The sequence below is a fragment of the Bidens hawaiensis genome, unplaced genomic scaffold, assembly GCF_021521415.1.
Source record: "Bidens hawaiensis isolate Kalapana, Puna unplaced genomic scaffold, B.hawaiensis_p1.1 tig00003488_1, whole genome shotgun sequence".
Classification (NCBI taxonomy): Eukaryota; Viridiplantae; Streptophyta; class Magnoliopsida; order Asterales; family Asteraceae; genus Bidens; species Bidens hawaiensis.
In genome coordinates this window covers 633571-653277 of record NW_027491195.1, presented here as the reverse complement: position 1 = coordinate 653277, position 19707 = coordinate 633571, and the positions used below count along the sequence as shown (strand labels likewise).

The 19707-nt window shown below is 34.3% G+C and overlaps 2 protein-coding genes and 1 non-coding gene across 3 annotated transcripts; 1 reads left to right on the top strand and 2 right to left on the bottom strand.

Moving 5' to 3' along the window:
• Positions 1-368: 368 nt before the first annotated feature.
• Positions 369-3086, bottom strand: LOC143623483 (ankyrin repeat domain-containing protein EMB506, chloroplastic-like). The gene is made up of 7 exons (XM_077094381.1): positions 2678-3086; positions 1595-1674; positions 1344-1442; positions 982-1080; positions 805-903; positions 624-722; positions 369-504 (listed from the first exon to the last, which is right to left on the bottom strand). Exons 1-7 carry the CDS (start codon positions 3084-3086, stop codon positions 400-402), a joined length of 990 nt encoding a protein of 329 aa, XP_076950496.1. The 3' UTR covers positions 369-399.
• A 2223-nt stretch (positions 3087-5309) lies between these two features.
• On the top strand, positions 5310-5381 carry TRNAD-GUC (transfer RNA aspartic acid (anticodon GUC)). The gene has a single exon. It is a non-coding gene; the product is annotated as a tRNA-Asp (tRNA).
• A 1955-nt stretch (positions 5382-7336) lies between these two features.
• Positions 7337-11508, bottom strand: LOC143623482 (xyloglucan glycosyltransferase 4-like). Its single transcript, XM_077094380.1, has 5 exons — positions 10861-11508; positions 10134-10442; positions 8811-9215; positions 7546-8258; positions 7337-7489 (listed from the first exon to the last, which is right to left on the bottom strand). Exons 1-4 carry the CDS (start codon positions 11506-11508, stop codon positions 7617-7619), a joined length of 2004 nt encoding a protein of 667 aa, XP_076950495.1. The 3' UTR covers positions 7337-7489; positions 7546-7616.
• Positions 11509-19707: the final 8199 nt, after the last annotated feature.

The window sequence follows — 19707 nt, the reverse complement described above, 5'->3', positions numbered from 1 at the left end:
GAATTGGGTTGAGCTAATGCATGTGAAAGAAAGATAAATTAGTTTTTTATTAAATTGTTGAGTTGGTTGATTGTGATAGTGGATTGTCTTAGATACGAAGAAGAAATATTGAGCTAGTATGAAGCGTCTAGTAAAGAAGAATAGAATTATACATGTTAGGCACAGAAGAAGACATAGCACTCAATTGAGGGGTGTATACCCCTTAGCCTTACAGATACAACCTTTTCAAATGGTTCAAGATGATATCAAACGCAGGATTCGTTAAATGAGTCACCATCAATCTATTATCAAACCCCATGAACCATAATGACACAAGAGTTTACCCAAGTATATCAACAAACGTCTGAAGACACGTCGCATGGGTTCTGCTGATGAGCGAACTTAAGGTAGTAACCGTCATCAGAAATAGTTGTTTGCTGGTACAAGCTTCAGTAGTTTGGCAAGATCATAAGCTTTAAATTCTTTCCCATAACATAAGGCAAGGTCAAGTGGTGTTTTCCCATCCTGAAACACATAAAAATAAAAACAATTACTTAATTCACGGAAATAATAACATTAATAATAATAAATAAATAAATAAATAAGAATAACAATAATAGCACAGTGGGATAGAGTTTGCTAACTTTGTTTCTTCTTGTCTTGTCAGCTCCATTCACGAGCAGAACCTTAGCAATGTCTCGGTTTCTACTTTGCATAGCTACATGCAAGGGAGTCCATCCTTCCTGTCGGGTGTTGTACATGTATTTAAAAAAACAAACTACCAAAATAAAGTCAAAGTTTGACTAGAACCGAGTTAGTAGTTACGTTATCAGCAACGTTCACGTCAACTTTGGATTTAATCAGTAACTTCACAGTTTGCATCGCACTCACTTGAACTGCATAATGAAGTGGAGTAGCACCATCCTGTTATTGATGATATTCAGTAATTATTAAACACAAAAAAAGAATAATGATGCGAATATTGACGGAGACGGGTCCCACCAGATCTTGAAGATGAGGTTTTGCGCCTTTTCTTAACAGATGACTAATGACAGCTTCCTTTTTACCTAACACGGCTTTGTGGAGAGCGGTTTGCCCAGCCTGTTTAACAAAAGTCACTGCTTCAGTTATAAAAAGGGAAGCCTGGGGGGTCGTTCACTGTTGGCAATGTTGTAAAACTCCCGAGTAGGCGGCCGAGTACTCCCCAATTACTCCCCGCCTAGATCGAGTACTCCCCGCCTCGGCCGAGTACTCCTTAGGTATTTTCCGAGTAATTCCCGACTACTCCCGAGTACTCGCAACTCCCCAGTCGACCGCCTAGGACCGCCTAACGACTTTTACAACATTGCTGGTTGGTAACTTACTTTATCAACAGCATCAATATCATATCCATTTGCTAGAAGGTTGTCCATGAACTTTATCTGTCCTGCTAAGGCCAATGTATGCAAAGGGTTCCACTTTCCCTGAGTTATAAAAAGTAGTTATAGTAGAAAATCAAATTTGAAGCTTAAATAACAGTTAAATAGAAACTGAATTCTAACAATCTTTCATGAGTGAGAGCATATATGCATGCAATGATGTTAAACAACGGTTTGTTCAGATTGTTGAAACATACAGTTGATATTTTGTGAATATTAGGTGCTTCATTCTGTTGCAAGATTGCTCTTTCTTCGGGTGCTAAAAGCTGTTCAACCTCTGCAATTATAATATAAATGTTTCAATCAAGATATGTTAAATTTGTCAAATATCATTAGACTATAACCAACATATCACACTTTTTTCTTAACTACAAAGCCACTCAAGTTTCAATATTGTTCCATTGTTGTGAAAATTTTTATACACGTCAAAAAAATTCTAATTAAGTGACCAAAATGAAACGTATATGAAACTTGGTCATTATCTAGTGTTAAGTTTAACCTGAAATAGGAGTAGGAGATAATAGTGAAGAAAAAAATGTCAATATATAATAACAAAGTTTCATAACTCTTCCATTCAGGATTTTTCAAGTTATTTTGTTTAAACAATTATGAAAATTTCACAGCAACAGAACAATAATGAAACTTGAATGCTTTTTGTAGTTAGAAATTAAGTATGAGTGACTTCATTGTAATAGAAAGTTGAGTGGTTTTTGTAATTCGCGTTTGAAGTTGACATACTCTTATTAGAACCAGTTGGACAAGGGGAAACATGGCAGGAAAGGTCCAAACTTCAAACGCGCATGATCTAGGTATGATGGAGTTATGGGGCCCATAACCAACGGATGGAAATGTCTAAATGAGCCGGAACATGTGGCAAATAACCATAGGTGCTTTTGGCCCAACTATCAGACCCGAATTCCTTAATTTAAAACCCTGATTTCATCAATCAATATTTTCCCTAATTTTTTAAATCTTTAGTACTTTACTTTTTAACCTAAAACACGTAAATCATTAATTAGCATAGATTACGTGTGTATTTATGGTTTTAATTTCAAGTTTTACAGTTGATCTGTAAGCCTGGCAAATTCAAAAAATCCATATAAAATGGCGCCTTTTGTAATATGGTTTATGCATTCGGCTTTTCATCTAAAGTTTATTAAGAATTTATCTTTGTCTTATTTTGCTTCCGCTATGCGCCACCTATGATGTTATCCTTTAAAAGTTCTAAAAGATTCAAGTTTCTAGCAAGTTTTCATGACCAAATGTAAAAGAAGGAAAACCTTTGATTAGGTCTTCTTCGATCTGGCTGGTGGACACCTTTTCCATATTATTTGAAATCTTTGAAGCCTCGGTTTCTTCCTCCCAATCACTTTCAAAATCCAGATTGTTTTCTAATCCATCCTCCGCATCCTCCTCAGTTTCACTATCACTATCACTACCACCATCAGGATCTTCCCAATCTTGCAGGCTGCTAGACGAAGAACTTCGGTATGGGTCAATTGCACAAACTTTTGTTTGTGAGTTGGCACCGAATGCCGAAAACTTGCAAGCCTTTTGTCTTAAGATAGAATGACTTGTTATTTGAACAAAACTGGCGTTGCTGCAGTTACATGGTGATGAAGCAACAAAAGAAGAACAATGCGTGAACCGTGTTGAAGAAAGTGTTGTTGAGCATGATAGTAGCACCATTTTGTGTAGATTTAACTGCAAGATTAGAAAACACAAACTTAGCTTTGCATTAAAACAAAATGTTTATGTAGGGCTGGTAAAACACAACTTATCATGTTTAACAGGTTAGATACGGCACACTTAACACAAGTATCAAACACAAATACGACTCGTTTAACTACTTTATATCTCATGTTTGTAACACAGTTTTAAGTTTCATATACCAATAAGGAGAATTGATGGAGCTTAGCCTACTAGTTCCAATTATTTAAAAAAAAATCACATTGTACTTTTTTGATTAGCAGGTTTAATCGTATCTTAAACAGACAATAAAGACGATTACGGATATGCACCACTTCAGCTTTCTTTAACCAACAAGACTTGACAAATGATTTGAATATGCACAATTTCAGATGATGAACAGAGCCCAAGTTATCTATCATCCCTATGCCTTAAGTGAATAAGTAAATAAACCAAAATGAGACCCACAGACACAAAAGTTATAAGGTGTACGGATATGCAAGCCAAACATGCATCAACAATGAGAACATCTCTCTTGGGCATTTCATCGAGCACCTGGCATGCCCGTTGGGATTTAAAACTAAAAGCCCAATTACAATATAATTATTATATTAATTCCCAGCAGCTTATTATGCTAAAATTAACTTACGAATGCAATCTTTATAGAGTCTCATAGCAGTTGACCAAGAAAAGTAAAAGAAACCCATGACATACCTGCAGGCGCTAGAATAGGCTACCGTTTAATTAGTAGGTAGTCGCAATGGGTTTAGCCATACCCAAAATTCTCTTACAAAATCCTGTTCGAGTAGAAAAATGATAGGTGGGCGGCTGTAAAGGAGAAGAGGGTCAGGTCAGTAAACTTATTAAGTTTGCTTCAAAGCCGTATACTTCCCAGGCATATTTGTGACTAAAATTTAGTCTTAAGTAAAGTGTTAAAATAGAGAGAAATGATCATCAATCACTAATATGCATTGCATAATAATCAGTCCCGAATTCTTACAATAACTGATACATCAGTCCCCAGTATTTTGTAATCATGGTCTTTTATCTCGTATTTAATCCTTTTACGCTGTATTTGATCTTCTATTGAGGCCTTCCAACCACCAGTGATCAATTGTAGACCAACCGTGTCAATTTTGATTTTTAAAATATTTCGTAACATAGAACACTTAGTCCCAATCTTGTATCTAAACTTCGGAAAATCTAGAAACAAAATATCATATTCTCTCAGGTGATTTTCGTATATCACTTCAATTTGAAAGATTAAAGAAGATGAAATTAAGAGGCTGGGCTGTCTACAAGGATTGCTAAAAAAATTTGGGCCGAAGATGAGTATAAATTCAGGCCGAGAATTAGTAAAAATTGGGTATTGTTTAAACAAAACTTTTGAGTGGACCTAATACAATTTTTTAATATATATACATAAAAAAATAAAATGTTCAAGCCTCCGGGATGATCATAAGTCGGTCGACTTTCTTGTCTTCCCATCCCTGACAGCCATGATAAGAGGCTGTACAAATTAAAGAAGAGTGTTTGGGTGTTAGAGCATTCCCAGCCCGTCCCCCATCTCTATCTCTATAATTACACTATATAACATCACATCTCTCTCTACAGTTTAATTAAATAATATTTTTTTTATACTTTTATCATTTCAGTTTTCTCTCTCCTTCCTATAATTTACAAAAAATCACTACATTTCCCCCAAATTTATAAAAATCCACTACATTTTCTCTCTCCACCCTATAATTTACACTTACAACCCCACTCTATAATTTACAAATTCCCCTCACAAAATTATAAGTGATGGGTTGAGAATCCTGATGTGAAATTATACATAACATGTTTATTATTGGTGTTTGGGTAAATGTGAAATTATACATAACATGTTTATTTATCATTTACACATTCTTCTAATTTAGTCATTAACTATCAAAATCTGTCATTTATATACCAAATTGTTTATTAACTTAAAGCCTTTGCCTGATCTTTTTTTTCTATAATTGACGTTTTAACACTAACTAATATAGTAATACTTACATATCAATTTATTTGTTTAGTATCATTATTAACTAACTTTTAGCTAAATGTTCTTGATTTTTTAAAGTTTTTCTTCAAGGTATTCATTTGTTATTAAACTACCATCAGAAGTAAATGTCCACCACCCTAGACCACCATTTATCCCGGCCTAAACAGTAAAAAAAAGCATCAGTGCTAAAACAAAATGTCGTTGTAGTATAGTGGTAAGTATTCCCGCCTGTCACGCGGGTGACCCGGGTTCGATCCCCGGCAACGGCGATAAAAGTTTTGGATACTTTTTTGACAGACCAGGTGTTCATGTTTATGGGCGAAAGAACTCAGAATCCTTAATTATGTACATGATGGTTTTAATGATAATGACACATGTTTTTTGTTGTATCTTCGGTTGTAAATTGTAATAGACTAATAGTGTAAATTATTATAACTTCAAACAACATAACTACGCCCAAACACTGCAGCATAAGCACGTCCAAACTCGTAATGTACTAGGTTTGAATGCATAGAGTCTTTGATGCTATCATATTCAGCAATGGAGCTTGACCTCCTAGAAGTTAGATGGTGAAAATATATTAAGTATACACTTATTGCTTATATACTGAATGGAGATGGTATAATACACAGGTCAAGCCGGTTGAGTAATATGTAAATATAAGTTAAATATAAAAATATCCATTATAAACATATTCTTGTGTGTGTTTGTAAGAGATGATTACGCATGAGAAGAACACTACGTTATTTCTTCCTTGAACAATGAGACATTATTGGTGATCCTTTACTAGGAAGAAGGGAAAAAAATGAAATGTTGGTGGTCTCTACCATGTTAGCAAAATGATTTGTACATGGTGATCTCCATCGGTTTTGGAAAAACAACAGCGAAGAACCACTTTTGGTAGAAGACCGGCCACAGATACATAAGGTGGATTTATATTTTATAGATCTCCACCTGATTTTATGTACTTTCTAAGTTCATATCATTTCTAAGAGTTAAACATAAGTCGTGTTAAACTGAAACAAAATCTAAAATTAACTTATTTACTTGTGGGTTCTCACTTCTCAGGGTTTTCTTGACACCATCTGTTTGTATTATGCTTGCATGCATCTCCTGAACATAACAGATACTTGCATACTTGACAATCTGTACAAACAAATTTATATGAAACTTTTTTTTTACTAGACATGGCTTGATAAATTCGCAGTTGGAACATGCATCGTCCATCGATCAACTATTGTTGAGTTTCCCATTGTTAAAGTTGCCTGCGCTAAATAGTCTTCACACGGTTGAGCCAGCACATTGTCACATTGACCATATGTCTTTTTGCTAACTGTGATTTTGTTGCAACAAACTTTTTAGTTTGAGCTTACTAGAATTTTCTTGGTTTAGGTGTGTGTCACATGTAATACTTTATTTTCATTCTCAAGTTGTTTTCTTTAGAACTATATCTTTTTCAATTAACATTTATTTTAAAACTAAGCAGCCACTACACGCCACATAAACTTCAGATTAATAATTAACTAACTAAAAAATTATTAGAAGTCAAGTAACTTTCACATTTATTGAGATAATTAAGTTTCTTACAATCATTAAGTAAAATAAAACTTTTAATAAATGGTTTCTTCTTTCACATGGACAATAAATTCAGAGTGGAACATTTCATAAACATATAAGAAATATTAGGTTTTAGATCAGATAGTCTAACACGTTTAATAAAATGTCATATTCTACTTGACATATTTGATTCGCTTAATAAAAAGCCATTCGGGTTGCATTATAATTAAATGGACAGTTAACCAACTTTTTCTGCATCGTAAATATAAAGTTTAACAGATTGAAAACTGCCAACAATTTTTTTTTTTTTTGAAAGCTATGATGGAATAAAAAACCAAGCTCCGAACAAACTATTTGGAGTCGATAACTGTCAACAAGTGACTTAAGGGCCTAATTAAATTTTATAGGTAGGATAAACGAGTGATCAATATAAGCATCTTCTTTAAAATCTAATTATTTAAAACTATTAAGATTTACAATCCAAATTGTAAGAAATTACTGTATTAGTTTTATTTAGATTTAGAAAGAAATGATGTGACATTCTATTCGGTTTAAGAAGTGTCAACATGTTGATCAAATTGCACTTGTATTAAAAACCTTATAGATCTCCTTAACTGCTTGCAGAGTCCAGATGTACCACATATAACTGTCTACTATGACAAAAAGATAAAACACAAACAATATTCACTTAAAACTAAATTTACACATCTATATTAATATACTTAATTATTATGATAATTATGTTCTCTCTCCGCTCTCTTCCCGTCTCAAAACACCCATCCGCGACTAATAATATTTGGCACTCTCGAGTCTTTTATGTCTATACCTCTTCTCTCCTTCCACCTAAGCATAATATGCGAACGAAATACGGTCTACCATACTAACCATCCAACTCAAACTAACCATTTTCGTGATCTAACGATTGTAAAAACCGAAACTTTAACATTTCAGTTAACTTGCTCACCAATCAAATCCAACCCGACCACAAGAAACGACAAACCTTGAAACAACAAAAAATAAAAATGAATCCCATGAGCCGATAAAAGACTTCTCGCAGCAGCAGTTAGCAACAACAATGCAAGAACCACTTCCTTTCTATAAATCCTATTCTTCTTCTTTTCAACAGCAACTTGTGTCTCTTGTTCCTTAAACTTCCCCATCATTTCAAGCCCTGAATCCGATAACCGTCTCTGAATCCTCTCATCATTCAAACCTTTTGATTCGCGTTCACAAAACGCCAACAAATCCGACTCGGATGACCTCCCGGTTTTCTTGGTGACAACCCATTCGTATGCACTTCCGAGCTGAAACAGGCCCGATATCATTGCATTGAATTTGGTTACCGACATTGTGTTTTCGAATAATAAGTATGGCATCAAGAATGGAAATGATTTGGGTGATGGGAGGATGTTTAATATTGACATGGTAACGGGTACGTAACAGATTACCCAAATCGGTAATTCGGCTTCGGGTATGAACATTGTCAAGGGTAAGATCACGCAGAAGAGAGTGAACGAGTAAAAGGGTAGGATCATTTTTCGTAAAAGGAAGAATAACAAGATCAAGTTTGCTTTTTTCCATTTTGATATCTGCAAAAAGAAAAGAAAACCGGTCAAAAGTCTGACATGATGTACTTTTCAAATTTTGGGTACAAAGCTAGCACAAAATTCGTGAATTTGGAATTAGTCTAAAGGAGATCGGGTCAGTTTTTGGTTGAACATGCTTAGCTAAAAAGGGTCGTGTTCGGGTTGACTTCTCTAATTTTAACTTATTTTTTTAGATGTGTTTTAAGTCATAACTTAAAGTAATTTGGATATTTCACGCAAGAATTAAAAATATAAAGAAGAAATGAGTATCGAGTTTTAGAGTTAATGTAACTTTTATATATACATTGGTACTTTTGTTGTAAATTTATTATATTAGAGTATTAATATGCAAAAATAATAATAATAATAATAGTAGTAGTAGTAAAGTAATAATAATAAAAGAAAATAATATTGTGAGCTTAACGGGTCGTGTTTATGTCAACCCGTCAAAACCCATGTCGCATTTAGGTTCATGTGTCTAACACGATTTTTGATACCGGTCAGGTTCAACCCGCCTACCAATGAACACAACCCATTTAACACCTCTAAACGGACCTTGGAAGAAAGGATAGCAGGAAGGCAGAGACGAAATAGTTGCATAGGGCCCGAATGCCACCGATGTTGTTGTTTCTTATAAGCTTCATACGACTCAGGTAATTCACAAAGAACTCTAACATCATTGAGGTAAATGAAATTCCAACCGTTCAAATGTGCTCTAACCGCAATATCCATATCTTCCACTGTTGTTCTTTCAAGCCAACCACCCGATTCTTCCAAAGCTTTGATCCTCCAAACACCAGCCGTGCCATTGAACCCAAAGAAATTGAGAAAGTGACCGTTCACTTGTTGCTCGACTTCAAAATGGAAGCACAAGTTTATGTTTTGTAATCGTGTCAGTAAGTTTTCATCTTTGTTCACAAATGACCATCGAGCTTGAACAAGACCCAAGTCAGGTTTCCCCTGAAATCACGCGAATGTTACACTTTTTTAAAATTAAAGATCTTTAATATCTAACAATATAGCTGTGGGGGTGTGCATGGGTCGAATTTGGGCTCAAACCGAACCAAAACTAAAAATTCGGTTTTTCATTTTTGAAAATCATTCGGGCCTAATTTGTTTTGTTTTTTTGAAAAGCTGTAGAAAAATGGCCCAAAACAGTAAATTCGGGCCTAATTTTTTTTATTAATCAATAGTTAACTGATTATTACACATTTGGACCTAAAATGTTTTGGCTACACCTATTAATCTCTTATAAATTACTTAAAATTGGTTTTTTTGGTTTTTCGGTTTTTGGTTATATAGAAACACTGATACTGGACAAAAACTGAAAATTCAATTTTTCGGATTTTGAAAATAGTCCTAAAATCAGTTTTTGGATTTCTAAAAACCAAAAAAAATGGGCCAAGATAATAAATTTGGGTCAAAAATTTTCTTATTAAATAATAATTAATTGATTATTACACATATCAATTTTCGGTTACAGCAAAAAATAGGCCAAGATAATAAATTTGGGTCAAAAATTTGCAGTTCAGTGCTTTCAGTTTTCGGTTACAGCAAAACCGAAACCGAACCACAAAATCGACTTTTCAAAAAACATCAAACCAAACAGTCGATTTTTATAGGGTTCAGTTATTTCGGTTCAGTTATGTTGGTTACTCCAGTTTCTGTTCCGTTATTTTGGTTTCGCTCACACCCTTAGTGCGCAATGCTATAAAGAGGCTGTTTACTCGGACAATTTCATTCAACTAAACTCGCAAAAGGTCTGACTTTGCTTAATCACATAAAATAAACAAATAAATTAAAGAAACATAAAGATGAAAAAAAGTTGCCAAAAATAGCAAGTGTGCAGTACCCATGATCAATTATTAGGTTTGTTACCTTGAAGTGAGGAACTGTCAGCAACAGGAAATCAGGATTTGGCTGAAAATCAGCATCCAAAATAGCAACAAATTCATAGTTTTTCACATAATCACAACTCATTGCTGAATGCAGATTGCCTGCTTTATATCCTGTTCTAACAAATCTATGTCTGTAGATTATATTCACCCCTTTTTCCTTCCATAAATTCACTTCATTTCTGATCAAAATCTGTATAACCTCATCACTTGAATCATCCAAAACTTGAATCAAGATCCTATCTTTTGGCCAATTCAATTGGCACACAGCTGCAATTGATTGTTGATACACCTAATTACACAAAACCCACATAAATAATCAACAAAAAGATTCATAAAAAAAACATTCTCAAGATCGGGTCGCTAAAAGCTCGAGCCTAACAATAAGTTTGTTTAACAGATGAGCCATTTAGCCCGAGCCCGAGCTTCACTTGTCGAGCTCAAGCCGGCTCACGAGCCTATTATTTATATAACTTTTATTTAATATATTAAATATATATTTAAGTAATTATTATTATATATAACGTTATGATAAAAATAAGAAAAAAAATATATAAAATGTTATAAAAGTTATAATTAAAATATATGCAAATAAATAACTATAAATATAAGTAAAATTATTATAAAATAACGAATCGGGCCTGAGCCATTATCGAGCTCGAACTTGAAAAACTATTCACAAGCCGAGTTCGAGCCTAGACGAATCGTACCTCTCTTTCATTGCACATGGGAATCTGAACAAGAACCATGGGGAAAGTTGAAGCCTTTTCAGCATCACAAAACCCATCATCATTAGCATCAATCACCGGCTTTATTTTCTTGAACTTGATCCAAAAAAACCCAATCCCAAGTATGAATCTATCAACAGACTGGATCAAGAACAGCAAGACACAAAACTGGGACAACATAGTGATGAATGGAGCAATATATTCACCTCTGAATCCAATCCAACTCATGTAACACAAGTGCACAAGTCCCATAGCCTCATTAGGAATAAAATTCAAGTCCCAGTTTTGAAAATAAGCAAATAACTCAACACCCAAAATAATAACAGAAATGGCAAGAAATGCTTTTACAAATTTGTACATAATATTTTCTTTATATTTGACTTCATCTGTGGTTGAATCTGATAAAGCAATGCGCTTTTTGACAGAAAGATATGTTTTTGAAACACCCATTGTTACCCATGGAAATAAGGATAGGATTCTTTGAGCTTTGAGTAACAGAAGCCATGAATATTGTTTGGTGCTTGCTGTTCTTTGTTTTTCAAGAAAGATGGATGTTTCTGAATCATCAACTTGCACTAAAGAAAAGTTGGTTGATTTGTCAAGGGTGACTACTACAGAGGTTGGTGGCATTTTGGGTTTGCAAGAAAGTGATTAAAGTGATGAAATTTATGGGAATTGAGAGGCCATGAAAGAATTGGGAGGTGGGGGTTGTGAAGGATGAAATGTGTAGAAGGATACTGAAGATTGAATGATGGAGAAGTTGACTAGTCAAAGTATGTATACGTTTAGAGAAAAAGAGAGAGAGTTGTGCAAAACAGAAGGGCTCAGGGAGGGGTGTTTGAGGTCTGCAAGTTTAATTGTGGAAGGGACTCTTATATTATTATTTTTTTTAAGTTTTTTTGATGGATTGATTGGGGAAGGTGTTGGCTTTTTAAAGGTAAATAAATAAATATGAGAAAGTTTGTTTATATATTTTGTTTTTGGTATTTTTGGTTTTGTTGCATCTGAAGCTGTGGAGCTACTTAGTTAAGTTTAACGGGTTATGCATGGTAATGTTATTATTCTAAAATCTATTAATATAGTTTATAAAGATTAAGTTTTGAAATTCAAAATGAAAACGCATCTTATTACTCGTTTGCCTTCTGTCTAGTGAGTTAGTTAATTATTGTATGTTGCTACACATTACTCCACTTTCAATGTGAGTTTAAATAAGATATTATTTTAAAAATTATGTTATCTAAACATGAGATACTGAAATAAGACAACTATATAATTGAAAATTTTGTTTTCCAAATTAATAATTTGGAGTTATAAATTTACAACCAAAAATGCAAATACGTATAAAATAATTAAGTTTAAGATATAAAATCGAATTCTTATTTCTCATTTAGCTTTTACGTTTTGATTTAAAATAGTTAATAAGTTTAAGTAATATAAAACATAAATAGGTTACCTTGTAAAGTTGATCTCTTTATTTGAATATGTTTAAAATCCAACTAAAAACTAAGGAAAACCGACTACACCAACAATAAACAATGCGTAATGTGACGCATGGGTTTATGGTGCCCTCAACACCCTCCCCTCCTTTTCCGGGAGGGGGGAGGCTTGGGGCTTTATGGACTAATTTAGGGTCCCCGTGCAATGGTGATAGCGCCTCCTTAGTTGTGGTTTTAAAAAACAACAAATATGATTGGTGGAGAAATATCATTATTTTTTTAAAGCATTAATTTTTTATTTTTATTAAAAAGAAAAAAATATAGAAATAATAATTGTTTAATGATTTAAGAAGGGGTGGATATAGTTGGTTTTCCTTGAAATCTATTTAAGTAGAGCGTATGATGTCGATGGCTCGAGGTAAAGCACTCAATTTGGGTGGGGGTGGGGGGGGGGGGGGGAGTTATAGGGCTTTACACAATCTTTTCATCATAAGTCCTTAACATAAGTGACATGTGTCGCGCAATGCTCCATAGAAAGGTAGAGGTGCACAAAAAACCCGAACCCGGAATCGGACCCGAAAAAAATACCCGAAACCGGTTTTTTTTTATACCCGGGTTTTTAATACCCGTACCCGACCCTATCCGTAGGGTATGGATAGGACATGCATTTTAGTACCAAAACCCGTACCCGAAACCGGGCCCGATTTATACCCGGTAATACCCGAAACCCGAAACCGGTTACATACCCGGAACCTGGTTTTACCAATACCTGAAACCGGGTTTTTCCAATACCCGATCTATACCCGAAATCACCCGAAAATACCCCTAAAAATTGCAACCCCTTAAAAAAATCCAATCTATATCCAAAATAAACCCGAAAAAAACCCCAAAAAACCCAAAAATAGGGTTTTTTCAATACCCGAAAATAGGGTATTCAAATACCTGGTTTTAGAATACCCGATTCCATACCCGGCCCGAACCTGATGCATAGGGTATGGTTTTAAGAGACAATACCCCCACCTGAACCCGACCCGGGTATTACCAATACCCGATTTTCCAATACCTGGTCATACCCGAACCCGGGTATTACCAATACCCGATTTATGCACCTCTGTAGAAAGGGTTGTGACATAGTCTTATAAATTTACACCCTACTGCGTTGAATTTGGTGAACTCTTTCTTGGTCTCAATCATGTGCTGCAACATAATATGGAAATCTAAGGCCAATGCGTATGAGGTATAAGTTGTAACATAAATTGTAATAAATGATTATATATTTTGTTTCTATTACATGTAGATGTTTATAATAAATGTAGTAAAATATATATCAATGAAACTATATGATTTTTTTTTATTATAAATTGTTTATTGGATTACATCGAAACAGAAGGCAAGCGGGCAACAAGCTGCGCCGCTACCCCTTTTTGAATCGCAAAACCCAATCTAATAGCAAATTCAAATTCTAGTTTAATTTACCAAAGATTACCATTAAACAATAATAAGCTATAGAAAATTTTAATAATAACCTTTTTGGTAACAAAAATATTAATAAAGGCAATAACCAAAGCATATTTAAGAATTCCACTTGTGTCATATTTGAGTGGATAATGACAATGAAGGATTTGAGCTAGGCCTTATGCAAAGGTTGTCAGTTCGAATCCTACTCACTCGAGTTTTCATCCCACCGTGTGTTACGGCAGAGAGTTCTGCTCTTATGGTGGCACAACGACTTTCAAGAGGCAGTCGCCGGTATGGTTTCCCGAGGGAACGCACAAGCTAAACTCTGAAGCCAGCGTGGGCCCGGATAAGACAACATAGACCGGCCAGAGTAGGTATCGGGGCTCTCAAAATTTGAAGAATGCAGTAGCCTAAATACAAGAAAGTCGCTGTTCTAAAAAAAATTAAGAATGATCAAAAAATTACTTCAACATTTCTTTACCTTCTTTCTAAAATAGCAAACATTGGTTATAATCATATTTTTAGATCCATATTTTCGACGTAAATATTAGCAATTTCATCACTTTTTATTTACGATTTTTTTAAATCTTAAAACACTTTAACAGCTTATTCATACGTATTTATGGGTGCGTACGTATGAATCATTTCATATGTGGTTTTGGTATCAAACCTTTCTTCTGGATAGGATTGTTTTGGTTTGACGATGGGGTTTGGTATCAAACTTTTATGGGTTATCAATCCAACCTCTTCAGCAAAGTTGTATAAAATAATAAGAGAAAAATTTTTTTTAAGAAAATTTATTCCTATAAAGAAATGAATTAAAATATTAAAGTTCAAAATTCTGCATGAAACTTATTAAAACCCCACAAACACAATAGATGCGCCTAATAAAATCAGATTTTGTGTTTAGCAACAATGATACAATGTATTCTTCGGAAAACAAATGAAAAGCAAAAAATACACATCACATCGTAGAAAATAACAGGAACACCATTCCAACTCAAAGTTTGATTTTTAAGATTCCCATCTCTTATATACAACACACACAAGCATGTTATATATATAGTTTAAATTTTTTATTAATAATTCATTGTTTTCTTAAAGTTTTACTTGTACCATATAAATGGTGTATGCCTACGTTATGTACATAAAAAAAAGCTACTAGATTAAACTGTATATATGTCTTCATTTACATTTTTAATCATTTTATCAACATAAGTGTAGGAAATATAAATTTTTAAACTTGCTAAATGGTTTACACATTTCTACACATGATTTACACACGGCTAAGTTCTATTAATTAATAAAATTTGTTTATGTGTCTTTAAGAATGTTAGTATAGATGAATTATTATTGTTTTCCAACCATTTTTTTGCAATTTAAATTGTTTAAAGATGAAAAAGAAATAGTATATTATTTATATTGTTTTTTCACATCTTCTATGTAGAATCCTCCCCCGGAAATGTGTGGTATCAGTTTTCATGGTAAAAAATTGTTGCTAATGGGTGTTTCCTACGTATTTCAAAAAGAATATTGCCATCGGAAACATCCCAGTTTTTTAGTAGTGCTATAGTAAGCCGATCTCAAGTAGCTCATGGACAACTTAGCTTGTTATTAAGATGGTTGCTATTTAAGAATATAGTTCTTTTTTATAAATTAACAAGGCAATAATTTCAAGCAAGAGTTGTGGTATGCATATATATCGAAAAAAAATAAATTGACCGCCCAGCCAGAGTCTCGCATGTGTAGGTGCAGGAAATGGATTGTGTAATGACAATCGGTGGATATGTGTGTATATAGTGACGGATCAGGCTACAAAACAAAGGTGCTCGTGGCAATTGTATGGACTGAAGGGTCATCATGCACCCTCGCAACCCAGCAATACATGATCACTCTCATCCACAAGCCCCATGAATTATGACTCTTGTTTTAGTATGTTGAATTGTAGATAGGCCTTAAGAAACCAAAGTACATGAAACCTTAAATGAAGGAATTTTCTTATTTTGTTGACGTGTTAAAGAAAAATAAGCGTATCCATATTTGTTTATGTTTGTTTTTAATGTACTAACCAAACGATTCACAAACATAAATGAATCCCAATTAAATGCATTCGTGAATATCCAAATTAAAGTCTTAACGCTAGTGTGAACCCTCGGGTGGGCAAAAGTGAAATTGCACTAATTTTGACGTTATTTTACTAATCTCGTGAAAATAACGTTAAAAGTGACGGATGGTTAATCAGGCATCATGTAGTGGCGTTGATAGCTGAAAGATAAGGGTACATGCACCGATCAGCCGGTGTCCCGATGATTGAGTGCTATGTGCCTTATGTCCAAGGCTTGATGCAAAACTACTATCGAGCCGGGGGTCTCACCGGAAGCAGCCTCTCTATCCCCATGGGGTAGAGGTAAGGCTGCCTACATCTTACCCTCCTCAGACCCTACCATAACTTTGCTATTGGTGGGATATACTGAGTACGATGTTGATGATGATGAAAGTCTTAACGCTAGTACATAAAAAGGCCATTTTAAAACGGTTATTTAGGGTTTTGAAACGGTTTGGAAACCGTTATATCTGTTGCGTTGAAAAAGATGAAATCTGATATTTAAAATTGTTCAAGAACCGGTGTGCTATATCTAAACGGCAGTTAACACTTCATGGTGGTGCTAAAATTTTACAACGGGTCTCTATCCGATGTATAATTTGTAAATTGCAACGCTAAAAAACCGTTGTATAGTAACTAAATACAATGGAAGTGTTGTTGAAAAACCGGTGTTATAACTTTAATAACAGGCTACAACCGGTGTATTATACTCTTTTACAACGGGAACAAAACTGGTGTTTATATATATATATATATATATATGTGTGTGTGTGTGTTGCCTAATAAGTTGTACATCGTGCATATTACGTGGTACACTAGGTTTTGTAATTTGTGGGTTGTACAAGATGCTGCATTTTCTGTACTTGGTTAAGCACGTGTGTTTCATTATAGTCTCTTTCATCCAAAGAAGAATCGAGAGCTCCGGCCTCACCTGATGCCACACTCATCATCGACCACCACCGCCCCTGCTCCTTCTACATATTCGGCACCGTATGAGTTGTTAGTTGATTTTGATTAGGCCTCCAAAGCAGTCAATTGAATTGATTTTTGTTTCTAAATGCATAGATTCAATAGTTTAGCGTGTTAGTTGACGGAGTGCCGCTAGAAACGAAGGGGAAATCGGTCGCCGGCGTAGGCGGTGAACATGCTCAACGCATAGTAAGGCTCCAACAAATCTACCGCAGCATCCGCCGTCACTCCTTCCTTTAACGCCAGCGATGCCATCATTCTCTAGTAATAATCGATTATTGTTCAATTTATTTGTGAAATTATGTTTTGATTGATTAACTTTTTTCTTTGTTTGAATCTATTTCATTTGTAAAATTATGATCGAGCTGCAATTTATGCGAGCCGCCAGTGGCCCAGTATGGTGCGCTTAGTCTTTGTAAATAGATGCATGTATTTTAACTATTCTTAGCATGCTTATAAGTTATTCGTTTAATACATGAAATCATGTATTTTGATTGTTCTAAATGTGCTCATAAGGTGTTCCATGAATTGCTTATGGGATATTTTTAAACTTTGCTGTTAAGTATGTGTTTTGATGGAATGCTTTTGTACTCATGTAGCTGTCATTGTTATTGTTTAGTTTCTAAATTCTATGCTCATGTAATGTTGAGGTTATTTTTTTTTTGGATACCTTTAATTGCCTCATGGTTTGTTCAATAACTAATAACATTTGACATTGAGGTTTGTTTTTTTGGTCTTTGTTATGTTTGAGGCTTCTGAAAATGGACACACATTTTATAAATAAGAACAAGCTAAATACCATAACTAAATGTAGGTGCTCACCGATGTCTACCAAACCCGTCTTGAAAATCAAGGAATGTGATGAGCCAGCGCAGATAGAGATACAGCTCATATAGAAATGGATTCCTTTCTACAAGAAAATCGACCTCAGCTACCTTTTTGCTGATTTACAGGCAAGTGTTATATCACCAGAGTATATATCACATTATATACATTTTAATTTGAAACATATTATAAGGTAATTAAGGTCCATTATTAAAGGTAGATTCAAGCATGGAATGATTTAAATGCAGGCCAAAATGGAGGAAAACAATGAACACCAAAACCAAAACCGGTGGAGTACTCAAAATCGCAGATCTATTACATTTAACTTTTAAAAGTTTATAATCAATATCTAAAAATATTAATACAATTGTGAAATCTTGCAGCTTGAGTTTATGGCATGCCTCAACTTTGTAGGCGCTACATGAGTGAGAGGGTCATTATTGAAGCACAACTGAATCAAGTCTCGATTTATGACTTGCAAATTGATACAAGAATGGCACTTTAGACGTTCATTGTATGCACACAAACCCGCTGCAATGCGCGGGTCAAGATACTAGTTGTTTACAAATTACATCCTAATGCAACGGGTCCAAAACCGACGTTTATAATTATTTACACAGCGGGTCATGAATCGCTTTGTTTTCTATAAAGTAAATACAACGGGCTTATTATATATAACGGGCACGCATAACTATAATATATATATATATATATATAAATATATATGTATATATATATGTATATATAAATATTTATTCATCCATAAATGTACATTTCAATATACATATTCCATTTACGTACAAAAACCTAACACAATCATATTGATATACACCGTATATAAAGTAGGTTTTCATAATCTTGAATTGATGAAAGAGAATGGGGCTTTAAGTTTATCATCCATAATAGATATTAAGATAAAGTATGTTATAACAAATTGATAGACTATAAATTAATTAAAAAAATATACTTATCTGATTTCGTAGTGTTTTATATAATAGCTACATTGCTTGTCCCCTCATCAAAATCTGCTTTATAACAGATAATGAGATAAAGTTATAACAAATCTGCTTTAATTTCATCACCTATAATAATGAGATAAAGTGCGTTATGTAACAACTCGGATTTTCCAAACCCGTATTTGATATTCATAACCCGACCTGTTTTAGACTTGGGAAATTCTAACACCGAAAAGGATCGCGTGTATCAAGTAATACAATTTATATTTGTTTATTTTATTTACTTATATATATTTAACTTTGGAAATATACATTTTTTAACCCAAAATTAAACTTAAAACCCATATTGTTCCCACCTTGAATCTATAAGGACTAAATTGCAAAATTTGTAAACTTAATTTATCATCCTTGGTCCCTAAACCCGTTAACCCGTGATCTAAGAACCGTTTACCCATACCCGTTACCCGTTTAGTTAACTTGTGCCATAATCGTCGTTCTAAACTTGGAATTTAATTGTGTTTTTGATTTCTCTTACCATTTGCGGCCTAACCGTCGTATTTAACTAAGAAACAAGAATCAAATTTGATAAGAATTGATTATGAACTAAACCGACTTAACCTAGAATCAAATATATAACCTAGGGTTGATTATAATTAAATTAATCTCTTCTGCACACCTCCCATACCAGCGCAAACGGAAGCCCTTTGGTTAATTGGATTAATCTCGTCTGCTGTTACCTCATCGTCGTCCTTGTCCGCCGGCTTTGTTGAGTTCCAATTGACCCGCGTCTAGATAATTACTCAGGTAATGAATTATACGGTTGAGATCATCTGGTTGTGCTTTATATTAGCCCTAACATTAATTGAACCAACACTGAACGGATTGCGCGATTGATAATCTAGGGTTTCTTGGTCAATTGGGTTTATTTAACATTCTATATATAAATTTCTGTTTACAACTTTAAACCAACCGGCACACCAGCTCAGTTGGCTGGTGAGTGTGTGTGTTCTATGCTTTGAGTCGGCTTTCCCACGCAGGTTCGAGTCCCAGCAGCCCCTGTTTTTTGAGTATTTTCTTATTT

Excerpts from the sequence above, each read along its gene's own strand:
- LOC143623483 (XM_077094381.1), bottom strand. The coding sequence starts at position 3,086 with ATGGTGCTACTATCATGCTCAACAACACTTTCTTCAACACGGTTCACG. Across the intron at positions 1,443-1,594 it reads ATATTCACAAAATATCAACT|GGAAAGTGGAACCCTTTGCA; the intron begins GTATGTTTCAAC and ends TTTATAACTCAG. Across the intron at positions 1,081-1,343 it reads ATATTGATGCTGTTGATAAA|GCTGGGCAAACCGCTCTCCA; the intron begins GTAAGTTACCAA and ends TTTGTTAAACAG.
- LOC143623482 (XM_077094380.1), bottom strand. The coding sequence starts at position 11,508 with ATGCCACCAACCTCTGTAGTAGTCACCCTTGACAAATCAACCAACTTT. Across the intron at positions 10,443-10,860 it reads CCATGTGCAATGAAAGAGAG|GTGTATCAACAATCAATTGC; the intron begins GTACGATTCGTC and ends TTGTGTAATTAG. Across the intron at positions 8,259-8,810 it reads CTGCTATCCTTTCTTCCAAG|ATATCAAAATGGAAAAAAGC; the intron begins GTCCGTTTAGAG and ends TTCTTTTTGCAG.